Raw genomic sequence first — 18,921 nt, 5'->3', positions numbered from 1 at the left:
CAGGATTACAAAATGTGTGATAATATCATTGTTGGTATCATCTCCTTGAGTCTGCTTGAGCTCAGTTTAACAAATCACTGGCAATTTTTAGTATTTTGACCAATATTGATAATTACTTGCAGTATCTTTCAAACTTACCACATGCTAGTATGTTACATTACAGCTGAGAACCACTAAACCAATGGAAATTGTTAAATGGGCACCATTAGTAAACACAGTGGACTCGTATTGAAACATGGAGATAAATGAAGTAAATGAAGATGGATTCAGTAATGTCTTGAGGTGGTCTTCAAAGCAAACCCATTACGACAGTGAAATCATGGCTTTTCTATTTTGGAAAGAGTAGTAATAATGAGAATGAAGTGATGAAATGAATTGAGAAGAAATGATGTTTCAACAGGATCATTTGAGAAAGGCCTGCAATCTTGATGGTAGCAAAGAAAACAGAGTTGGTTGATATGGGAAAACCATTACCTATTGTTGTCTTTGGTGGCTCAAATCTAAAGGTAACAGGTTGCAGAACTATGCCAAAAGCAAGTCAAAGGAACATATTTATGAGAATTACTACCTGGCAAAGTCAAAATAGTTTCTATATTTTTCAGATGCATTGATTTAATAATTTAAATGTTCTCTAAGAATTATAATAAATAAGAGAAAATTCTGCACATTAGATGCTAATCAGAGAACTTAGTTTAACTAAAACTTTGAAGTTCTCACTTCGGGGAAAATTTTGAGTAGGCATCCACTTTTTTTTACTTAAAAGTATACCCATAGTTGTAATGTAGCTACATTTACGTTTTGAAAGGATGTGAGAGTTGGCTTAGTTAACAATGGTATTGATAATTTTAGCATGATCTACTCAATGAGCCTATGTACTATTCCCTCATTTAACCAAGGAAAAATAATTCAACCCAGATGATTCAATCTACCCAAAAGGAATATACATTTTATACCCATATTTTTCTCTGAATTTCTTCCATATCACAACCATTAAAAATATATTTACTTCAAGAATTTTGTTTTTGAAAAATACACTTCTTAGCCAGAAGGATGAAATAATTAATTTACCAGGTTCGCTCTGAGAGACCTCAGGGTCTGGTTTATGAGGAAGGAGCACATCTTTTGGAGCTGAAAGAAAAAGATTATAAACACTGTGCATTCTAAATGTCCCAACTGGAGTGAGCTTAACCCACAGATAGAAAAATCCCAGAAAGCATGAATGAAGCAAAAGTATTTTTACAATGGTTAATGACCACAGTTGAGAAGATGCCTGTTTTCTTCAAAATGGAAAAATGTTACTATGCAGGGAAGGTTCTGGTGGCAGTGAAACAGAAATGAAGTCAGTCACAGTTCATTTTGAAGTCTTCCTTGAGGAAGAGGAGGAGATAGCTAACATAATTCAACAATGAGGTAGAGCTCCCTCAAATGGCTTTCAAAATAGAAAGTCAGGTTTTGCACAAAGTGGTTAGCTGCTGTTTGATATTCATGCGTAAAGTCCACTAACAGCAACAAAAAATATATATCTTAAAGTACAAAAATGGCTACAAATCGAGGGAAACAATAAGAAATGGAAAAGTCTTGAATATGTAAGAACATAACACAGTCTTATTCTAAATGGCGCTTACAGTTACTGGGGGCAGAAAATGAAGCAAAAGGAATCAACTAGTCATTAGAAGACACCAAATGTAAAGTTAATGATAGTACTTATTACTTAGTAAATGATAGCTGTTGCCATTTTTGTCTTCTTTAGTGATGTGGCTTCTAGTATATTAGGTGTCGAGCATGCTCGACACAAGCATATGAAAACAAAAGACAAAAATGTCAGCTGAACAATAGGCCCTACTGGTATATGCAGTCCCTGAAATCCAGTATACTTTTTAATGTTTTAGCAAAATTAAACAGTAGATTGGAAACTTGGTACCCTATTTCTCAGTGGGGAAAATATTAGGGGGATTTGCCTATTTGTTCTTACCGGATTTCTACAACAAAATCTCATTCCACAAATAGGGTAAAGTACTTCAACTCAGTTTCCCCACAAAGAGGCCCTACCCAGACCTAATCTCTCAATGAAAGGTTTTCCTACCACGCTAAGCCTTTCATACACACCAGTACTTTTTTGTCAGGCAGTGTAATTTCCTTGCATCTTATATAATGCTGGAAAAAAATTATGACTCAGGCTAGAACTCTGCCTTAGAAGAAAGATGAAGAAACCTTTTTTTTTAAATTTTATTTTATTATTATGAGGTGGCCAAGCACCACTTTACCATTAGTGGAGAAATAAGTTATATAAAATGAACAATCTCTTTTTATTGTTTTTGGGAATCATGTTTAACTTGCATGCCACATCTGTTCTTAGACTACGCTGCTAGGTATTAGTGAAATTACAGTTGTGAAAACTGGTGCACTGAACAGAAACTTGACTCAGAACTTCTATGAGCTAAAAGGTAACATCCAAGGGAATTTGAAAATATGGATTGCTTTCTTAAAGAGAAAAGGCAACTTTAAAAAGATTAGTGGTTGATAAGGTAGAGAAAGCCCACCACAATACTGAACATTTTGCCTTTGCGTGTAGTTTTTTGGAGGATTTAAATAGTAAAATATAAGAAATTTCCAGCTATAAATGAAACAAAATGTTTATCTTGAGGCTGAAGAAGGCACTTTGATTTAGCTCTGTAAAGGTCATGAACATTCAAAGCAGCCTTCAGTTTATAAATACCCGAGTTAGTTACAGTACTCCACCAAACAAAAAGGAGCTGGGATTAAGGAAAGGAGAAGCTGAGAAGAGATGTGGTACTAATAAATCCACCATACTGTAAATACATTATTCATTGCTGCTCTAGTTTACTGAGGAATTTAGGCTGGGGTAATGTGGATTCCAGCTGCTAAAATTGGCACTTTTCTTTTTAACCATGAAGTGATGATTTAATAAACTGCCATAGCAGACTTCCTAAGCAGGTGAAATCAGTGGAAAGGAAAGAAATAGAAATATTTACAGGAAAGTAATATGAATCATTCTCCTACTTGGTCAACTACAGCTCCAAGAAATTCAAGTTGTTTTTTCTGTTTTTCCTATGTGGCATTCCTCTGTATATTAAACTGAACAAAAGCACGATCCCTAAAACCTACATCTTTCATGCTGGGAGAAACTCATCAATGAAAATAATGATGACAATTTTCTGAGAAAGCAGTTTTGATTTCTTTATAAGAATATTTACTATTATTATAATTTTAGATTTAATTATATTAACCAACTCCATTTATACTACTAACCAAACTGTCTTTGTTCAATAAAGCGTGCCACTCCAAAGAAAAGTCCAACTAACATAAGACAAGTAGGAATGCACAATGTCTATCATAGACAAATGTAAATGAACATGCATGAATATTTTGATAGAGTTAGAAAATAATTAATGTGTTTCCTCTTGACAAAGTTAGAATACGAAGTCTGCAATAAGGTTTACCCTGGCAATAGGCTACCAAGAGACTGATTCTCTTAGAAAAGTAACACGTATAGACTCCATACCCTATTCTATTCCTTTAATCTATACTCTCTATTCCTTTATTCTAACCTTGTACCATTAGGTCCAGTCTGAGAGGAAGCCCCGTAGGAGGCCACCTGCTGGCTTTCCCTGTGCTCTTGGACCACCCTCCCTTCCATCTCATTTGAGGCCTTTTACTTTCCATTATTTCTGTTATATTTCTATTTGTCCATGTTTTCATTTCTCCATGAGTTACTCGCATCTACCTACAAAACAGCTCGAATGCTCTAATATCCTAAAAAAGAATCATTCCCTTGACATGGCTTCTCCTTCAAACAATCCCTCTCTCTTGCTCTCATTCCTTTAATAAAAAAACTATCTATCTGCCTCTGCTTCCTCACCTTTTAGGTGTATCTTCTTCATCCACTGTGGTCCAGCCTCCACTCATTTCCTGCAACAATGCCTTAATCATATTCTTAAGTCCAGAAACTCTGGAAGTTGAGTTTTCTCTTAATTTATTCAATGGCAAAACATAACTTATACTGATCTAAGGGCTGTTTATAGGTTTTAGTTCTTCTGCTTGGTAAGACTATTCATACTGCTCACAGAATACACATTAATGTTTCTAATCAATGGTATATGTACTCATGTAAGTTTCTAAAATCTGGAAACTGCTAATTCTGAAGCATACAGCCTAAAGGTTTCAGAAAGTGGGATTCTGCACATGCACGGTCGAGCTGGCAGCCTCTTCTGATCCCTCTCCTTCTCATTGCCACTGCAATGCCATTGCCAAACTTCCCTTCTTAGGCCTTTTCCTGCCTCATCTCCCAGCGCATTTCCTGGTTTTCTCTTATCTTTTTTGACATCTGGAGGCTCTTTTTCCCCTGCCTGCTCCTTAAATATAACTATGCTGCCTAAATATTTGATTTCTGGCTTATTTTCTCTATCTACATTTTCTCCTCTATTATGTTTTCCAAGATTTAAGAACTATCTAGATGTAAACAAGTGGCTCCTAAATCTGTGCCCCAAATCCTGACTTCTGTTAAGAAGTCCAGACAACATTTTCAACCATCAGTTAGGGTCTTCTCACTCAAAGTCCTACTGGCCCTGCAAGCCTAGCATGTACACACCCATCTTTATTACTCTCTCTGTTCCCTGTCTCAGTTAATGGCATTATTATCTACCACTTGCCCAGTCTAGGAACAGCATTGCCACCCTTCTCTCCATAACAGCATTCAGTCATTCTCTAGGTCTTCGTAGTTCCATACACAAAGGCATTTCAGCATTATTCCCTTAGTTTCCTTTCTACCACAATTAGTTCAATTTCTCAGACTTATCTTTCTGGATTGTTGCAAACCTACTAAGCGATTCCTGGCCATTTTTTTTTTTTTTTTTTTTGCCAGTTAATATTCCATTTGAAAAAATCACAGCCATCTTTCTAAAATACAGATGTAATTATATCACTCCCAAGATTACAAAAAGAAACACGCACAATTTTAGTATCTCCTAATTGTCTAAAGAAAAATTTTTTGAAGTGCTTAGCATAACCTAAAAGCCCTCAAACATATGAATCCAATTTACATTGTTTTCATCTCTCAATAATCTCTTATGCCTAGCAATGTAGTCATTCCGAATCATGCTGTTTCTCAGCTATATGGAGCGTGGAGTCTCGCACTGTCGCCTGGCCTGGAGTGCAGTGGTGTGAACTCGGTTCACTGCAAGCTCCGCCTCTCTGCTTCACGCCATTCTCCTGCCTCAGCCTCCCGAGTAGCTGGGACTACTACAGGCGTCTACCACCACGCCCGGCTAATTTTTTTAGTAGAGACGGGGTTTCACCATGTTAGCCAAAATGGTTTTGATCTCCTGACCTCGTGATCCGCCCGCCTCAGCCTCTGAAAGTGTTGGGATTACAGACATGAGCCACCGCGCCCAGCCTGGAGCACTTTTTATACCTCTGAATCTTTGCTGTCTTAAAAATCATCAATAGCTACTTATCTATTAAAATCTATCTTAAAGTTCATTTTCTTGATAATACCTTCTCTAATTCTTACATTAAAATGTATTACTTTTCTGTTATTTCATTTTTTGTTTATATCACTAACCCATTAATTACTGAGATTTGGCTTGTTTTATAGTTGTTGATATTTTTCCTATTTTCTCCACTGTACTGTGTTGGGTGGTAGAGATCATATCTAATTCTTTTAATCCTGATTTTATCCCTAAGCATGGAACCAGGCAGATAAGTGGCAATCAATATATGTTGAATTGAACATGCATTAGTGCATTTTTTTTAAAGAACAAATCTGGAAAAGATGGGCAATTCCCATGAACCAGCATTGTACTTTGCTAAGCAACATTTTAAAGACTCAAATTGACCTCTCCAAAAAGTCTCTAATTCTTTTCCAGGGAATTGTAAAACAGTATTAAAAAATCTAGGCCAGGCGTGGTGGCTTACACCTGTGGTCCCAGCTACTTGGGAGGCTGAGGCAGGAGGATCACTTGAGCACAGGAGATCGAGGCTGCAGTGAGCTATGATTGCATCACTGCACTCCAGCCTGGGCAACAGAGTGATACCCTGTCAAAAAAAAAAAAAAAAAAAAAAAAAAAAAAAAAAAAAAAAAAAAAAAAAACAAAACAAAAAACAGAAAAGAAAGATCTAAAGAAATAATTTATTAATCACATCAATGGCATATACAAGCTTACAGAGATTTTGAGGCAAAGAGAAAGGCACTGAGTCACTAAAATTTGAGGGGAAGCATATTGATGTTTAATATATCATCAGGCAAATAAGCAAATTGCTGATTAACTCCTGATTTGAATTCTCATATTTGAGAAGAAAGATATCTTGCCTCTAGGAAAATTGATTTAAAAAAAAAAAAAAAAAAACCTATTTTAACAAAGAATAAATTTACACAGTACATCCCTTAAGGGGAAAAAGAAGAAGCTTTAGGAAAAAATGGCAAAATGTCTAGAGGATGATAATGAAACACTGTAGAACAGTAATGGTAACAGCATGATCTTAAGGAGGCAGTTCTCTACCCTGCTCATCCCAGCTCCCATTTTGACAAAAAGTATAAATGGAAATAATTGTTAACTATTGTTATCTTGGCTTGCTCAATTCTAAATGTATTGTCTTCTAAGACTATATCAGAAAACATACATTTATTAGGTGAATGTCCAATCAGGTTTCTCCCTAATATAAATCTGGCAATATTTTAAAGTACGTAATCCAAGCAAATGATTGCTTTATGAACTCTATCATTTTAACCAATAAGGCTCAATTTTTAAGAAATATTCAGAATTACTTATTCTTAATTAGTTCACAAAAAACTCCTCTTAAAACCAGTTTAACTGAAAACATAAAACTACAGAAATCCTGAAGAGTGTGACTACAAATAATTTTCCAAAGGGAAGAGACACATGGAACATTCATGAGGATTTGGATAGCTTGCCGAAATCTAGATTTTCTTCCTGGTTTCCTCCTGATGACTGAAATCTATCCCAATGCCTGGGGGCCGGAAGGTTGACCACAAAGCCAAGACAGGTCTTGGTGTAGAAAGGAACTCATAAGGAAGACAGAGCTCTGTTGAGCCAGGAACCTCCTGTTTAGACTCCAAGTTAAATGGCACCTATTTTCTAGTGAGGGAGTTATTTCCTCTGAATTCTAAATCATTCTTCCAAGGTAGATGTGGAGAAAAGTCACTTTCATTTTGGTGTGGGCAGGGAGTGTGGGCTCAATTTGTCAAGATTCCTCATTAAATGTTATAGATAATTCAACTGAGTGGCTGGAAGGGTTTTTCTAAAGGCCTCACTGGATGAAGCTGGTGTTATGCCTAGGAATCTACAGAATGGAAGTGCTGTACAATGAATCTGAGACTGACTTCCTCTTTGATAAGGTCAAGAAATCCAAGTTTGTTACTTCTGATCTCTCTCAGAATAAATCTTGAGATAAATGTCACAACGAAACATAACGCTGTCCTGAATTCAGCACTACATTTTAAATTTTTAGACTTTTACAGAAGAGTTTATTTCTCCAGGATGCTAATACGTATTCAAATACACATGTCATTTACCCTGTTTTTTTGAAGTATAACCCACAGGACCTGGTAAACCAAGTATTGGGTTCATTAGGGTATGAATTTGAGCCTAGATAAAATCTAAAAACTGTCTGAACACATCAGAATCCAATGTGTTTGAACACTTCTGAGAAAACTGAAATGTAGTACGAGTTGCCTTATGATTATTCCTGGCGGTGCCACACCCCTGGGGCAAGGGAGAAGAAACCTGATCATATGGCAGGGCCAACACCAGGTTTAGGGACAGAACCTTAACTCTGAACATGTGGAGCTGGAGAGGTGACAGAAGACCACTAAGACAGGCCGTAGTTCTCCAGGAGGCAGTTCTCTACTCTGCTCATTCAAACTCCGGATAAAACGTATAAATAGGGATAGTTGTTAACTATTTGTGTTGTTACAGGGATCAAGATCACAGGTTAGGGTTTCTATGAAAAACAAGGTGTTGGTAGAATTAAGGCAAGTTTTTTTTTTTTTTTTCTTTCCTGCTAAAAGTGGTTTGCTCTTTATAACTTAGCTGTGGGAGAACATTTGAAGAATGTGGTTGAAGAGAAGGACTAGCTAACAGAAAAGATTTTAAAATAAATACCTTAAAAATAATTTTATGATAGTAAATTCCAAAGGTATATGAAAGTAGAAAAATAGTAGAACGAATTCTTAGGTACTCACCACCTGGCTTCAATAATGGCCAACTCATGCCCAGTAGGGCAAATATTAAATATTAAAAGAGGAAAAAAACTTAACTATTCAATATATTGGTGTAATGAGATTATACCAATAATATTATTTTTTATACTGAAAAGGAAAAGTAAATAAAGTCACTCAAATCTACTGTTATGGATAACAAATTAATTTCCATTACATTCATTTCCACAATTGAAAATAAGCTGATCTTTTGCAAGTGAGATGAGGTTTTTTTCTTACTTCCTGTTTATAATATTGGCTATTGTGTTTGGTGGTACAAATTTACATTCTAGACTTCAGGGCAAAGGAGATTCTCTCTAGCCTGCTACCACCACCACCAAATTGTCTATACCACAGCAGCAATAATAGCCTTTGCTTATACAATCTGGAAAACATTATAGCAAGTGAATTCAGGCTTGCTTCCAAAATGCTATCATTTTATACTATAGCTTAGAAATTATTTGGCTCTGGGAATGTTCTATATGTTTTAGGAGCATTTAGGAATTTATAATAATTGTACCTTTAAAAAGAAAGAGAAAAACTCACAGTATTTCTCAGATTCTCTAGTTAAAAATGAGCTTGGCTTTTTAGAGAAAGTTGTTCAGTTACCAGTGGCTTCCTGAGGCCACTTGAAGACTTCACGTAAATAGTGGTGGTAATATCCATGAAATGTCTGGGCCCTTGGAATCCCTACCCTGGATACTCCACAAACATGAGATTACCTTCCCCATATGTGAACAAAAGGCCTTCTCAGATGATTGGCAAAAAACAGATTTGTAACTAAAGAAACCATTGTGTGTGTGCGAAAGAAATTTCTTAACCCAAGCTATGTCTCCATAAAATAGAATGTGACAGGGAAAAAACTCAATGTGGACATAGTACAATTTACGTATCCAAGTAAATGACTAAACATCATTGCCTCTATTTGTAAAAACACTAATTTATCATTTGTAGGGAAGAGCAAAAGTCTTTATCTTTGTGTTTAGTGAAATATTTGAGCATAGCAGAGCTAGAATTGGCAGCTTTTTTTTTTTTGTAAGTCAGGGAATAAGAGAACTTTAGTTCTAGGAAAGACATTCTAACCTTGGCATAATTCTCTGCCTTTTAACTGTGATCACAGCTTTACTAGATGAACAAGTGGACACTCTTATGAAACTTCTGAAATTATACCACATATGATACAACATGGGATTTAAAAATAAGTGAAATATTGACCTCACTTCCATCAAGTCTCATGTTTCACTGAAGCAGAGTGGGGCAGTCGAACACGTTTGGCTTAAACATGAAATAAAGCATTTACCAGGTGTGGTGTATGACACTTCTGGACTTGGTGACGTTTTTGGTTTTGCAGTAATACGCTGGGGCCCCTTAGGAACTGAAAGAGAGAACTCATATTGTAAGTCATTTGGTTTCAGCACCTTCCAGTCATGCTTAACACATAAGGCATGCCAAGGTGTAGCCTGAACACTGACAAAACAAAGTATTACCCATATGGGAGTCAGACAGAAGACCAATCCTTAAGCTCTACAAATAGCTTAGTTAGAATTCCAGATAATTATAGAAGAGTGAAATCTGAGAAACTGCAAAATTTCAAATTACAAAGCATCAGAGTAAGAGGACGGCTTTTTAGAAATCTATTTCAGAGGAGACGGCAACTGAATGCCTGTAAGAGAGCTTTTCTTTACTGGACATGTTTGCTTGACTTCTCCTTAAACCCATTTTTATGTCTTTCCTTAAAGACAAAGTAGGTAAAGATGGTGAGGTCAGGGTGGAATCCTATGGAGCATGGATATGCTTGAAGTCCTCTCGGGCAACAGCAGAGTGGTAAGCAGACAATGCAATGGAATGGGCTGGTTCACATCTTACCCGCCCTGCATTTCTCTGGTCCCAGAGAAACCTTCAAATGAATTTGTTGACAACTAAAATTAGATTTCCACAACTGTTCCTTGGGAACAATAAAGTACTAATATAATAGACACCAAGAAAATAAGTCTAACAATTATAGTGTATTCTATGATTTCAAAAGTGCTTTTATAAGGTTTACACCCTTTGAGTCTCACCATAATGTTGGGAGGAAGGAATTATTAGCTACACTTTAAAGTTGAGGAAACAGAGCTTCGGGTGTGTGACAGCATCTGCTCAAGGCTATGGTTAAGTACCAGAGTCAGGACTTGAACCAAATGCTGAGGATCAAACATTATCAATAGGTCTAAACATTTGGGCTCTCTATATCCCAGTTCTGCAGGGCAGATTTTCACTTGCTTCTCATTTTTTAAGGTGAAATAATAAACCCGCCCTAACTCAAGATATGGTTGTAAGAATCCAATGTGAAATGTCAAAATGATGTGAAAATTACACTATTATAATTTTTTTCCACTTCTCAAGGAGCTTTACAAATTTGGTTTTGAAGAATCTGAGTATATTCTGATTTTCACATTGTTTGCCCATGCAAAATCTAGGAGCACCCATAATTTTGATGGTTATAAGAAATTCTAGGCATCCAATTAACAATAATGTTGCTATTACCTGTAAACACTGGGATCTAAGAAATCAAACTTTATTGACTTATCAAATATTCCTTATGCTTTTTTTCAGATTTTAGATCTCTTTTTGCCTTTGAATGCCAAATATAGATTTAAACATTGCCAATTTATAAACACACTTTCAGTAACACTAACAATAAAGGTGACATGCCCAAATTACAGAATCTTATTATGTGAAAGGTGGTAAACAAAATCTGTTGCACTTTAAGTTGTAAATACTATTGATAGATGATATTATAGCCCAACAACAATAGTTTGTATTGATCATGCATACAAACAGGACACTCTCCTGTCCAAATGACTTTTTGAAATTTGCAGGAACTAGCCAAGGGTAAGGGAAGAAGTATTAGAATTTGACTATTTGTCTTTAAAATATTTTGTGATATATACGTGTACATATACACACTTCCTTGAAAAACTATCAAAATCCAGGATACTGCTGGAACCTATTACACGAGTCACATTCTTGTGGGATAAGGAGGTCTCAATTCTACCCACTTTGAAAAAGAATAAGTAGAATGCATTTTGTTTTTCATGACCAGTTTTCCAAATTGTTCCCTTACATTAAGTAGCACTGACAAAGCCAGAAGTGTCTGGTTTGCAGCTACTTTCCACAAGAGATGCTGATGGACTGGAAGTTGCTTCAATCGGGACATCAGAAGGCTCTCTCACTACATTCTGGCAGCCACTCCATGGTTTCAGAGTTAGAGAGTGGAACTCACTGAGCACGTGAATCTCTGAAGAGCCTGTCTTGTCAAGAAAGGTTGGCTAAAAGTCTAAGTCAAAATGAAATAAATTTGAAACTTAGAATATAATAATGGAAAATTAGAGCAAGCTCCTGATTTACTAAACTGCATTTTAATAAAGTACAAAGTACATCTTAAAAAGATAAAATTGCAAATAATTTTGTCCTATTACTTCATATCTTTTACTTTAAAAATTTTGTACTGACCATGATTCATGCCTGAGTGTTTTAATTTTTAGTATTTATTTTTCATCTTTTATAGTTCAACATTCAGGTTTTCATGCTTTCTTCTTCCCATTTGTTTTCTACTTTTGTTCTATGCTTTATATTCAAATCCAAAGCTGAGAGCTTCTTCTCAATTTTGTCTGTTATTTTTAAAGTTAGATTTTAGTTTCCTATTATAACAAATTTAATATACTTTATTTAATAATTTGGCATATTCTTAAAACTTTGATGTTTTTATTCATATTCATTATTATTCACTAATCATTATTTTCTCAGACTTTTAGTATGTTAATGTTTCAAATGTATTATTTAAAATTTCATATTATTTTGGGGGAATGCTGCCTTGGTACCTTCATATATTTATTATCAGAATTATTTTCATAACTAAGTTTTAGTAATTCGAACATACTTAAAATTATGCTAAATAAGGCAGAATTAAAATCATAGAAAAAATTTAATGATAGGTAAAATTTCCCTCAATTGATATTAGAGACCACACCTAAAACTACAGGGGTTTTCTTTTCCCCTGTAGAAAAACAAGAATGACAGTACCTAATGGCAGAGATTCTGAGGTATGAGTAAAATATTTGTGGTGGGAATCCAGAATCACCACCTGGATCAAGCATAATGTGACGGTGCTAAACATTTTCCTTTCCCCAGACCAGATCAGTGGTAGCAAAGGTTCCTTTCCCGGTATCCTGGGTGGGTACACCTCACACATTTGTTGTAGTCAGGCCATGTATTGAGGAAAATGTCAAATTAGATGATTGACAGAAGGAAGCACATTCAGGAATAGTGGAAGGGATAGGAGTGTAGTCTCAGGCCGGGGAAGGAAAAGGAAGTAGGCAGGCTACTCTTTCTAAGCAATGCCATTCATGTCCACCTCATCTCCAATAACACAACATTAAGGGAAGCTTTGTGGAATAAGCTCTTCCAATGATGTACTTTTTTAGTAAGTCCAAAAAGAAATTTAAATATTTATTAGGTTACAGAGGAAGACTTGCTTTGCAAATGTTAAAGACTCAATCTGCTATCGTAACTATTAATGAACAATTTGCTAGAATAAGCCCACTAACCTCAAACTTTTCAAGCTAAAATGTAAAATATATCTTTACCTGGTTGTGTTTGTGGAATTCTTGGGCGTGGCGATGTTTTTGGCTTAGGAAGAGCACGCGGTGTCTGCTTGGGAGCTAAAAGAAAGGATATAGGTTCGGAAATTTTGAGCCCTTCAAGAATGACAGTACCTAAGCCTCTAGAAGCTCGGAGATGTTTACTGAATGGCTGAAGACCTAAATACCCAACGATTAAGGCTCCTAAAGATCTGTAAAGTATAGGAAGGCAACTTTTTTATGTAACAGAAAACAAAACAAAAAGTCACATTAAATGATATCTAAGATGTTCAGCTGGCAAAATGAAACTTGGGATTTCAGAAATACTGACATCAAATACCTTTTAAATAGTTTGAAAATAAATTCATAATAACAAGAATTCATCCTTATTGTAAGTTCATATAATTTTATCAGAATATTTAGTTGTACTATTTTAAATGCAAATACATGTTTTCTAAATAAAAAACAAAGTTAACATGTTATAGTCCAAATATACAATGTATTTTAATAGTAAGTGCTAATGGAAAATTAATGTTACTAAACAAAATGCAGTTTTATTGGTTATATAGGGGAAAAGAGGGAAGATAAATTGAACACCAAGGATATTTTCTATGGAGAGTTATTCCTTTGCTGAGCAAATCCTAAAGAAATTCTAGGACAATCAGTGTAAAAACCAATTTTTTCTTCACCAAAAAAATGAAAAATCTATCCTGCTGAAGGAAAGGAATTATCAGATGCAAGGTTGCAGCTTGTGGAAACACCTCATCTGGTTGAATTAAAATGTGTTTGGGATAAAGAAAGGTAAGAAGAAACATGGTGAATGTCATGTAGCTTCAGACACCTTAAGAAAAACTTGCTGAAAGTTAAGAGTTATTTGACACCAGAAGTTTCTGAAGGAGTCTGCAGAATCTTCTTCCTGATACTAAATGAAAAAACACAAGGTATACAATGGTTTCAGTGGAATCTTCTTGCCTGTAGAGAGATGAATACTGATAAATGTTGGAGATGATCTGGTTTAGAAGCCTGGAACCTGGGGGATTAGAGCTCCCTTTGCTAATCACTGGATCTACGGTCTCAGGTTTTTCACCAAAATTACACAATTTTTAAGAACCCTTCCAATCTTAAAATTCTGTCATTCTAGAGTTTCTCACAGTTTGTGATTTTCTGATTCTCAACTACCCTACTTGCTAAGGTTCTAACTGATTTGCCACTTACTTTCCCCAGAGGATAAGAAAGACCATCTGAAGGTTAGGCATGTCATGAAGCAATTCCATGAAAAACGATACAGAATGAGATAAGAATCACTAATAGCAGTATTTACAATGAGACATGCCAATAATATTATTATAGTTATTAAGAACAAAATTTGGAAAAGTTAGGTATAACTGTCAGATTTTGTTATTTTAGTCAATGTAGGTTTTCTTTTTTGTTAAAATACTGTAGGGTTTATAGGCAACATCTAGTAGGATATTCAGCAGACAGTGAGTAAACGTAAAATCTGCATCTCCCTTTGAAACAGAGTAATATAAAAATAATTTACTGACAATCAAAACAGAAGTTTGGGCTTATTTATAACCTTCTATTACATCGAAACCTATAGCTATTGAGAGGATTTTTTAAAATAAGAGGCATATTTAGTTATTCATGTTGATTATTTTTCATTCATTTCAAACTCCACTTTGGCTTATCACAAAGGTTTTGTGATAAGCCACAGTAATTGTTTTGATTTTGTTTTTTCTTATTTGTGTGCAGTGAAATGGCCAAAGCACTGCAGAAAGGAGTGGAAAGAAGTAAGGTACCTGAATAGCTACAAGGTGACTGGCCAGTACACCCCCTTTCATGTGGATTGCAGTCAAACCTGTTTCTGGAGGTTTCTTTGAAAGTCAAACTCAAATCAGAAAGCTTAAAATACTTTTTACATGATCACAGAACTTGTAAAACTAGTTGAGATGAATTGGAATTAAAATCAGAATATACATATTTTAAAATGGAACAGAATATAAATGTTCTTCCCAGAAGCATTCCGATTCCCTGAATTAAACACTTGCAGAGTAACTGAGAGGTCTTTTTCAACCATATCCTAAAGAACAACACTGCCGTTTGAGTAATTATCAACGACAGCGGGACATCAGACAGATAGGATTACCCATCAAAGTCTGTGGGCAGAATGATAAAGTCAGGGCCTCTGATGTCTTGAGGTGACCATGCTGACATTCTGTGAACACTCACCTCATATATGACATACAAAATAACGTATTTACCGGGTTCAGTCTGAGGCTCATCTGGGCTGGGTAGGGTTATAGATTGAGAAGGCAGAGGCGACGTTTCTATGGTAATTGAAGGAAAGTACGCAGGTTACTATAGCACTCGACAGACCTTGAGTACAGATAACAGGCAGGATGGTAACAAATATATTTTTCAAAATAAAGAAAATTGCAAGTCTGCAGCAAAACAGCATTCCTACTCCTTCATAATGCATTTAGTTAAAAAAAAAAATGGTTGCAGATGCAGCTTACAAAGTACTTCTAAAATTCTCATTTCACATTAGAACTCTACCTCCTCAACAATGCCAGAAAGATATATTCAATAGGAATCATGAAGGGAAAAAGAATTTTAAAAATATTATAGTATGAGTCATTTAAGCAGCACTGACTTTCACTTAAAGAATGGAGAAGAAAACCACGTATGTAAATAAATGTGATGGGATGAGTGTTAATGGAAAGTATGTTGCTAGGTCAAAAAGTATAAATGGATCATCACACCGAAAAAGCATTATCTGAAACATTTGACACAATGCCAAGCTGGCAGGATGTACAGTGTTAGGAAAAAAAATTTTTAGATTCAACAGTTCTGCTGACTTATGAAGAGAAAAAAAGCAAAGTCTTGTTACACAACTGAATGGGAGGAAAGACATTTTTGGACAATGGTTATGGATAGGAGCACCTTGAAAGAAAAGCAACTGCCATGGTGAAGAGTGACGGTGTAACGTGAATTCACAATGAGATAGACCCAGAGGTTCTCAGGCGATGGTGGCAATGAGGACAGAAAGCACACAGCATTGGGCTACCGAGGTTATTACCTAGTGTGGTCTCAGGTGGTTCAGACACATATGTAACAGATTCCACAACTGTACCAAAACAAAGGAGAAAAAGTTTAGAAACTAAGATATTAAGCTATAGTGAAGTATTTTTGAGAACATCAAATTTTATTAAGAATTTGCATCATAATTTTACAGACAGGACAATGGATTTAGACAGGAAAAAAGAATTAGGAGAAAAATCCTATTCTATAATGCTAATTCACCAATTAATATTTATGTTTTAATTGTCATTAACTGGGTTTCCAATGTTATTATACCTCAACCTTTAGACTTCAGCAGAGAAACAGGAATTTATTTCTGTATTCAGAGACAGTCAATTATCACCTTAAGAATTCAAGAACGTTGGAAGCTATAGCTCTTCAAATCTGTTTGTGAATCAATGTCATATTCCATGGATGTAACTGAGGTTAATTTAAAATGTGTAGAAAAAATGAATCTAAGCATTAAAACCTTTGCTACCTTCAGTCTTTGGCTCCTCTGGCCAGAGTGGTGCTTTGGCAGTGGGATATACATAGTCTGTTTTGGCTGGTGCTAGGGAAGAAACGGGAATGGCTGGTTAGTGGTGGGCAGCCCAAAGCATGCTGTAATAGAACCCTGCATTTAATTTGAAAAAGAATTGAGCTATCTTAAGCAGATGCACTCTTGAGAATAATTAACATTTAGGTAGATTATGAAGATGACCACAATTTAGGAGGGCAGAATGAAAGCAGGAAATGAAGGCAGTGCGCTATGTGGGAAACGCACACCCCATACACAATGTATGGGAGACTCGACAGCAATTCTACCTGGAACAAAGCAGATAATTCCACTTTCACTTTTTTTTTGTATAAGAATTCCAGTTAGAAACACACATAGAATGAGTACTTGGAGAGCAAAAGCATGGGATGAATCCTAAAAGTGATGTGAAAATGAAAAATAGGTTGGGCATATATGTACATATTCATATTGAAAGAGCAATCAGAAAAGGTTAAATTTTTCACTTTGAGTGAGAATAAGGAAATTATGAAACTTGCATAGCAATACAGCAGATGTGAACACAATGTGCTGTATACAATGACATTCAAGACCCATTGGATGAGCACAGCCAAGCTGGGAGGAGCACGTGGCTATGAAATGTCACAAAGCATGAGGACGTTCAGAGATGACTTTGCAATGAGATGGAAAAGCACAAATGCTTGACTTCCCATTGGGGAACATTTTTACCTATAGTCTCCTTTGGTGACTCAGTACTAAATGTAACCGATTCCAGAACATCAGAAACTAGTAAAAAACAGAAAATGGTACAATTGATAAAGGATAGGTTGTAAGTACTTACAAAAGTGCTTTGCATCCTGTACGTGTTCAATGTTAGGATAACAACATTATTAACACTAAGGGAAGCTCTCATAACTGAACTGAATTCACAACATTATAACTACTGTAGGTTACCATTAGCAACCCACTTTGTACATTCAACATGAGTACCAAAATGTCATTTATCTAATTAAAAGATACTCAGAAGAGATGGAAAGAAATTACAGTCCTATACTAGAAAAATATACGGATCTAGTGTTTTAAAATAAATGTCAGGAAGCAGCAACAACATTGCTAATACTGATTTTTAAAATTTGCATCCATTTTTTTTACCCAGACCGGGTCTGGCTTTATCAACCAGATGGGTAGGATGGCATGAACATGGCTCACTGCAGTCTTGACCTCCTGGGCTCAATGGTCTTCCCACCTCAGCCTCCTAAGTAGCTGGGACTACAGGCGTGCACCACCATGCCCAGCTAATGTTTGTATTTTTTGTAGAGTTGGGGTTTTGCCAAGGCTGGTCATAAAATTCTGAGCTCAAGCAACCCACCAGCCTTGGCCTACCGAAGTGTTGGGATTGCAGGTGTGAGTCACTATGCCTGGCCTATTTACAGGCTTGAAGGGCAGTATGTTTTAAAGGGTACACATTGTTTATGAGGAAATTTTATTATTTTTACTGAAGTGAGAAATTTCTCCTTCCTTGATGGTCACATTTGAACTAGTGTTCTTTTAGCACAAATTTAATTTACTATTAAAGAGAGCCACAAACTTGTAACTGTTGAAAAAATAAGGATAAATAATAAAATTAGTTCTTCTAAGTGGTTTGTCAACCACTTAATCAGATATGTGATTATTTTTAGAATGATACAAATGCAAAGTATTTTTATACATTCAAGTAGTAATATTAATGTATTACTAATTTAACAATATGCAATCACAAAAAAGAACATTGTGCAATATTTACAATTAATGTGTATTCCTTTTTCATTTTTTATCTTTGGAAATATAACTTAGAGAATTACAGTGTGCCTCTTAAAGCACACAGTATACCCAGACAGATAAAACAATCTATTTACCAGGTTGACTTTCTGTCATTTCTAGACTTGGTGATGTCACTGGTTTCAAAATAAGAGTTTGCAGGTCAGTGGGAGCTGAAAGAAGAGGGTCTCAATTGTAAAAGTAATTTTATTTATTTCATAGGTTTTAGACAGAGGTAGCAGTGAACTAAAATACACAGATCCTGAAAATCATGAGGTTACGGAGAGCCATACAGAATGTGCCCTGTTTAAAGCAGATGTCAGCAAACTATAGCCCTTCCAAGTCTAGCCCTCTGCCTGTCTTGTGGGCCAATAATGGTTCTCACATTTTTTTTTAAGTGATGGGAAAAAACAAAAAGTGATATTTCATGACACGTGAAAATGGTATGAAGTTCAAATAAAGTTTTATTGGAAGACAGCTATATAATGAACTAAAATTGTTCAGGGCATATTCATGTATCAGCTTTGGTTGCCTTCCAGCTAAAACAGCAGAATTGAGTAGCTCTAACAGAAACCGAATGGCCCACAAATTCTAAAATAGTTATTGTTTAACTTTTCACAGAAAAAAAAATTGCTGACTCCTGATTCAAAATATCCCTCTGAAAAAGCAGGAGCCTATTTGGAAAATTAAGT

The 18,921-nt window shown here is 35.6% G+C and overlaps 1 protein-coding gene across 24 annotated transcripts in view; it reads right to left on the bottom strand.

Moving 5' to 3' along the window:
• Positions 1-18,921, bottom strand: part of ABI3BP (ABI family member 3 binding protein) — a 245,220-nt gene that overhangs the window by 46,534 nt on the left and 179,765 nt on the right. For 10 of the 24 annotated variants that reach the window (XM_050782015.1, XM_050782023.1, XM_050782026.1 and 7 more), the window contains 9 exons: positions 18,328-18,402; positions 17,162-17,218; positions 16,418-16,489; positions 15,938-15,985; positions 15,120-15,185; positions 12,865-12,939; positions 9,537-9,611; positions 1,069-1,128; positions 475-522 (listed from right to left, as the gene is read on the bottom strand). In XM_050782015.1, the coding sequence (XP_050637972.1) occupies positions 475-522; positions 1,069-1,128; positions 9,537-9,611; positions 12,865-12,939; positions 15,120-15,185; positions 15,938-15,985; positions 16,418-16,489; positions 17,162-17,218; positions 18,328-18,402 (576 nt within the window). The remainder of the gene's footprint in view (positions 1-474; positions 523-1,068; positions 1,129-9,536; positions 9,612-12,864; positions 12,940-15,119; positions 15,186-15,937; positions 15,986-16,417; positions 16,490-17,161; positions 17,219-18,327; positions 18,403-18,921) is intronic. The other 14 variants (XM_050782019.1, XM_050782030.1, XM_050782032.1 and 11 more) reach the window with 7 other exon arrangements.

Source organism: Macaca thibetana, chromosome 2, assembly GCF_024542745.1.
Source record: "Macaca thibetana thibetana isolate TM-01 chromosome 2, ASM2454274v1, whole genome shotgun sequence".
NCBI lineage: Eukaryota > Metazoa > Chordata > Mammalia > Primates > Cercopithecidae > Macaca > Macaca thibetana.
This window is presented reverse-complemented; position numbering and strand designations above follow the sequence as displayed.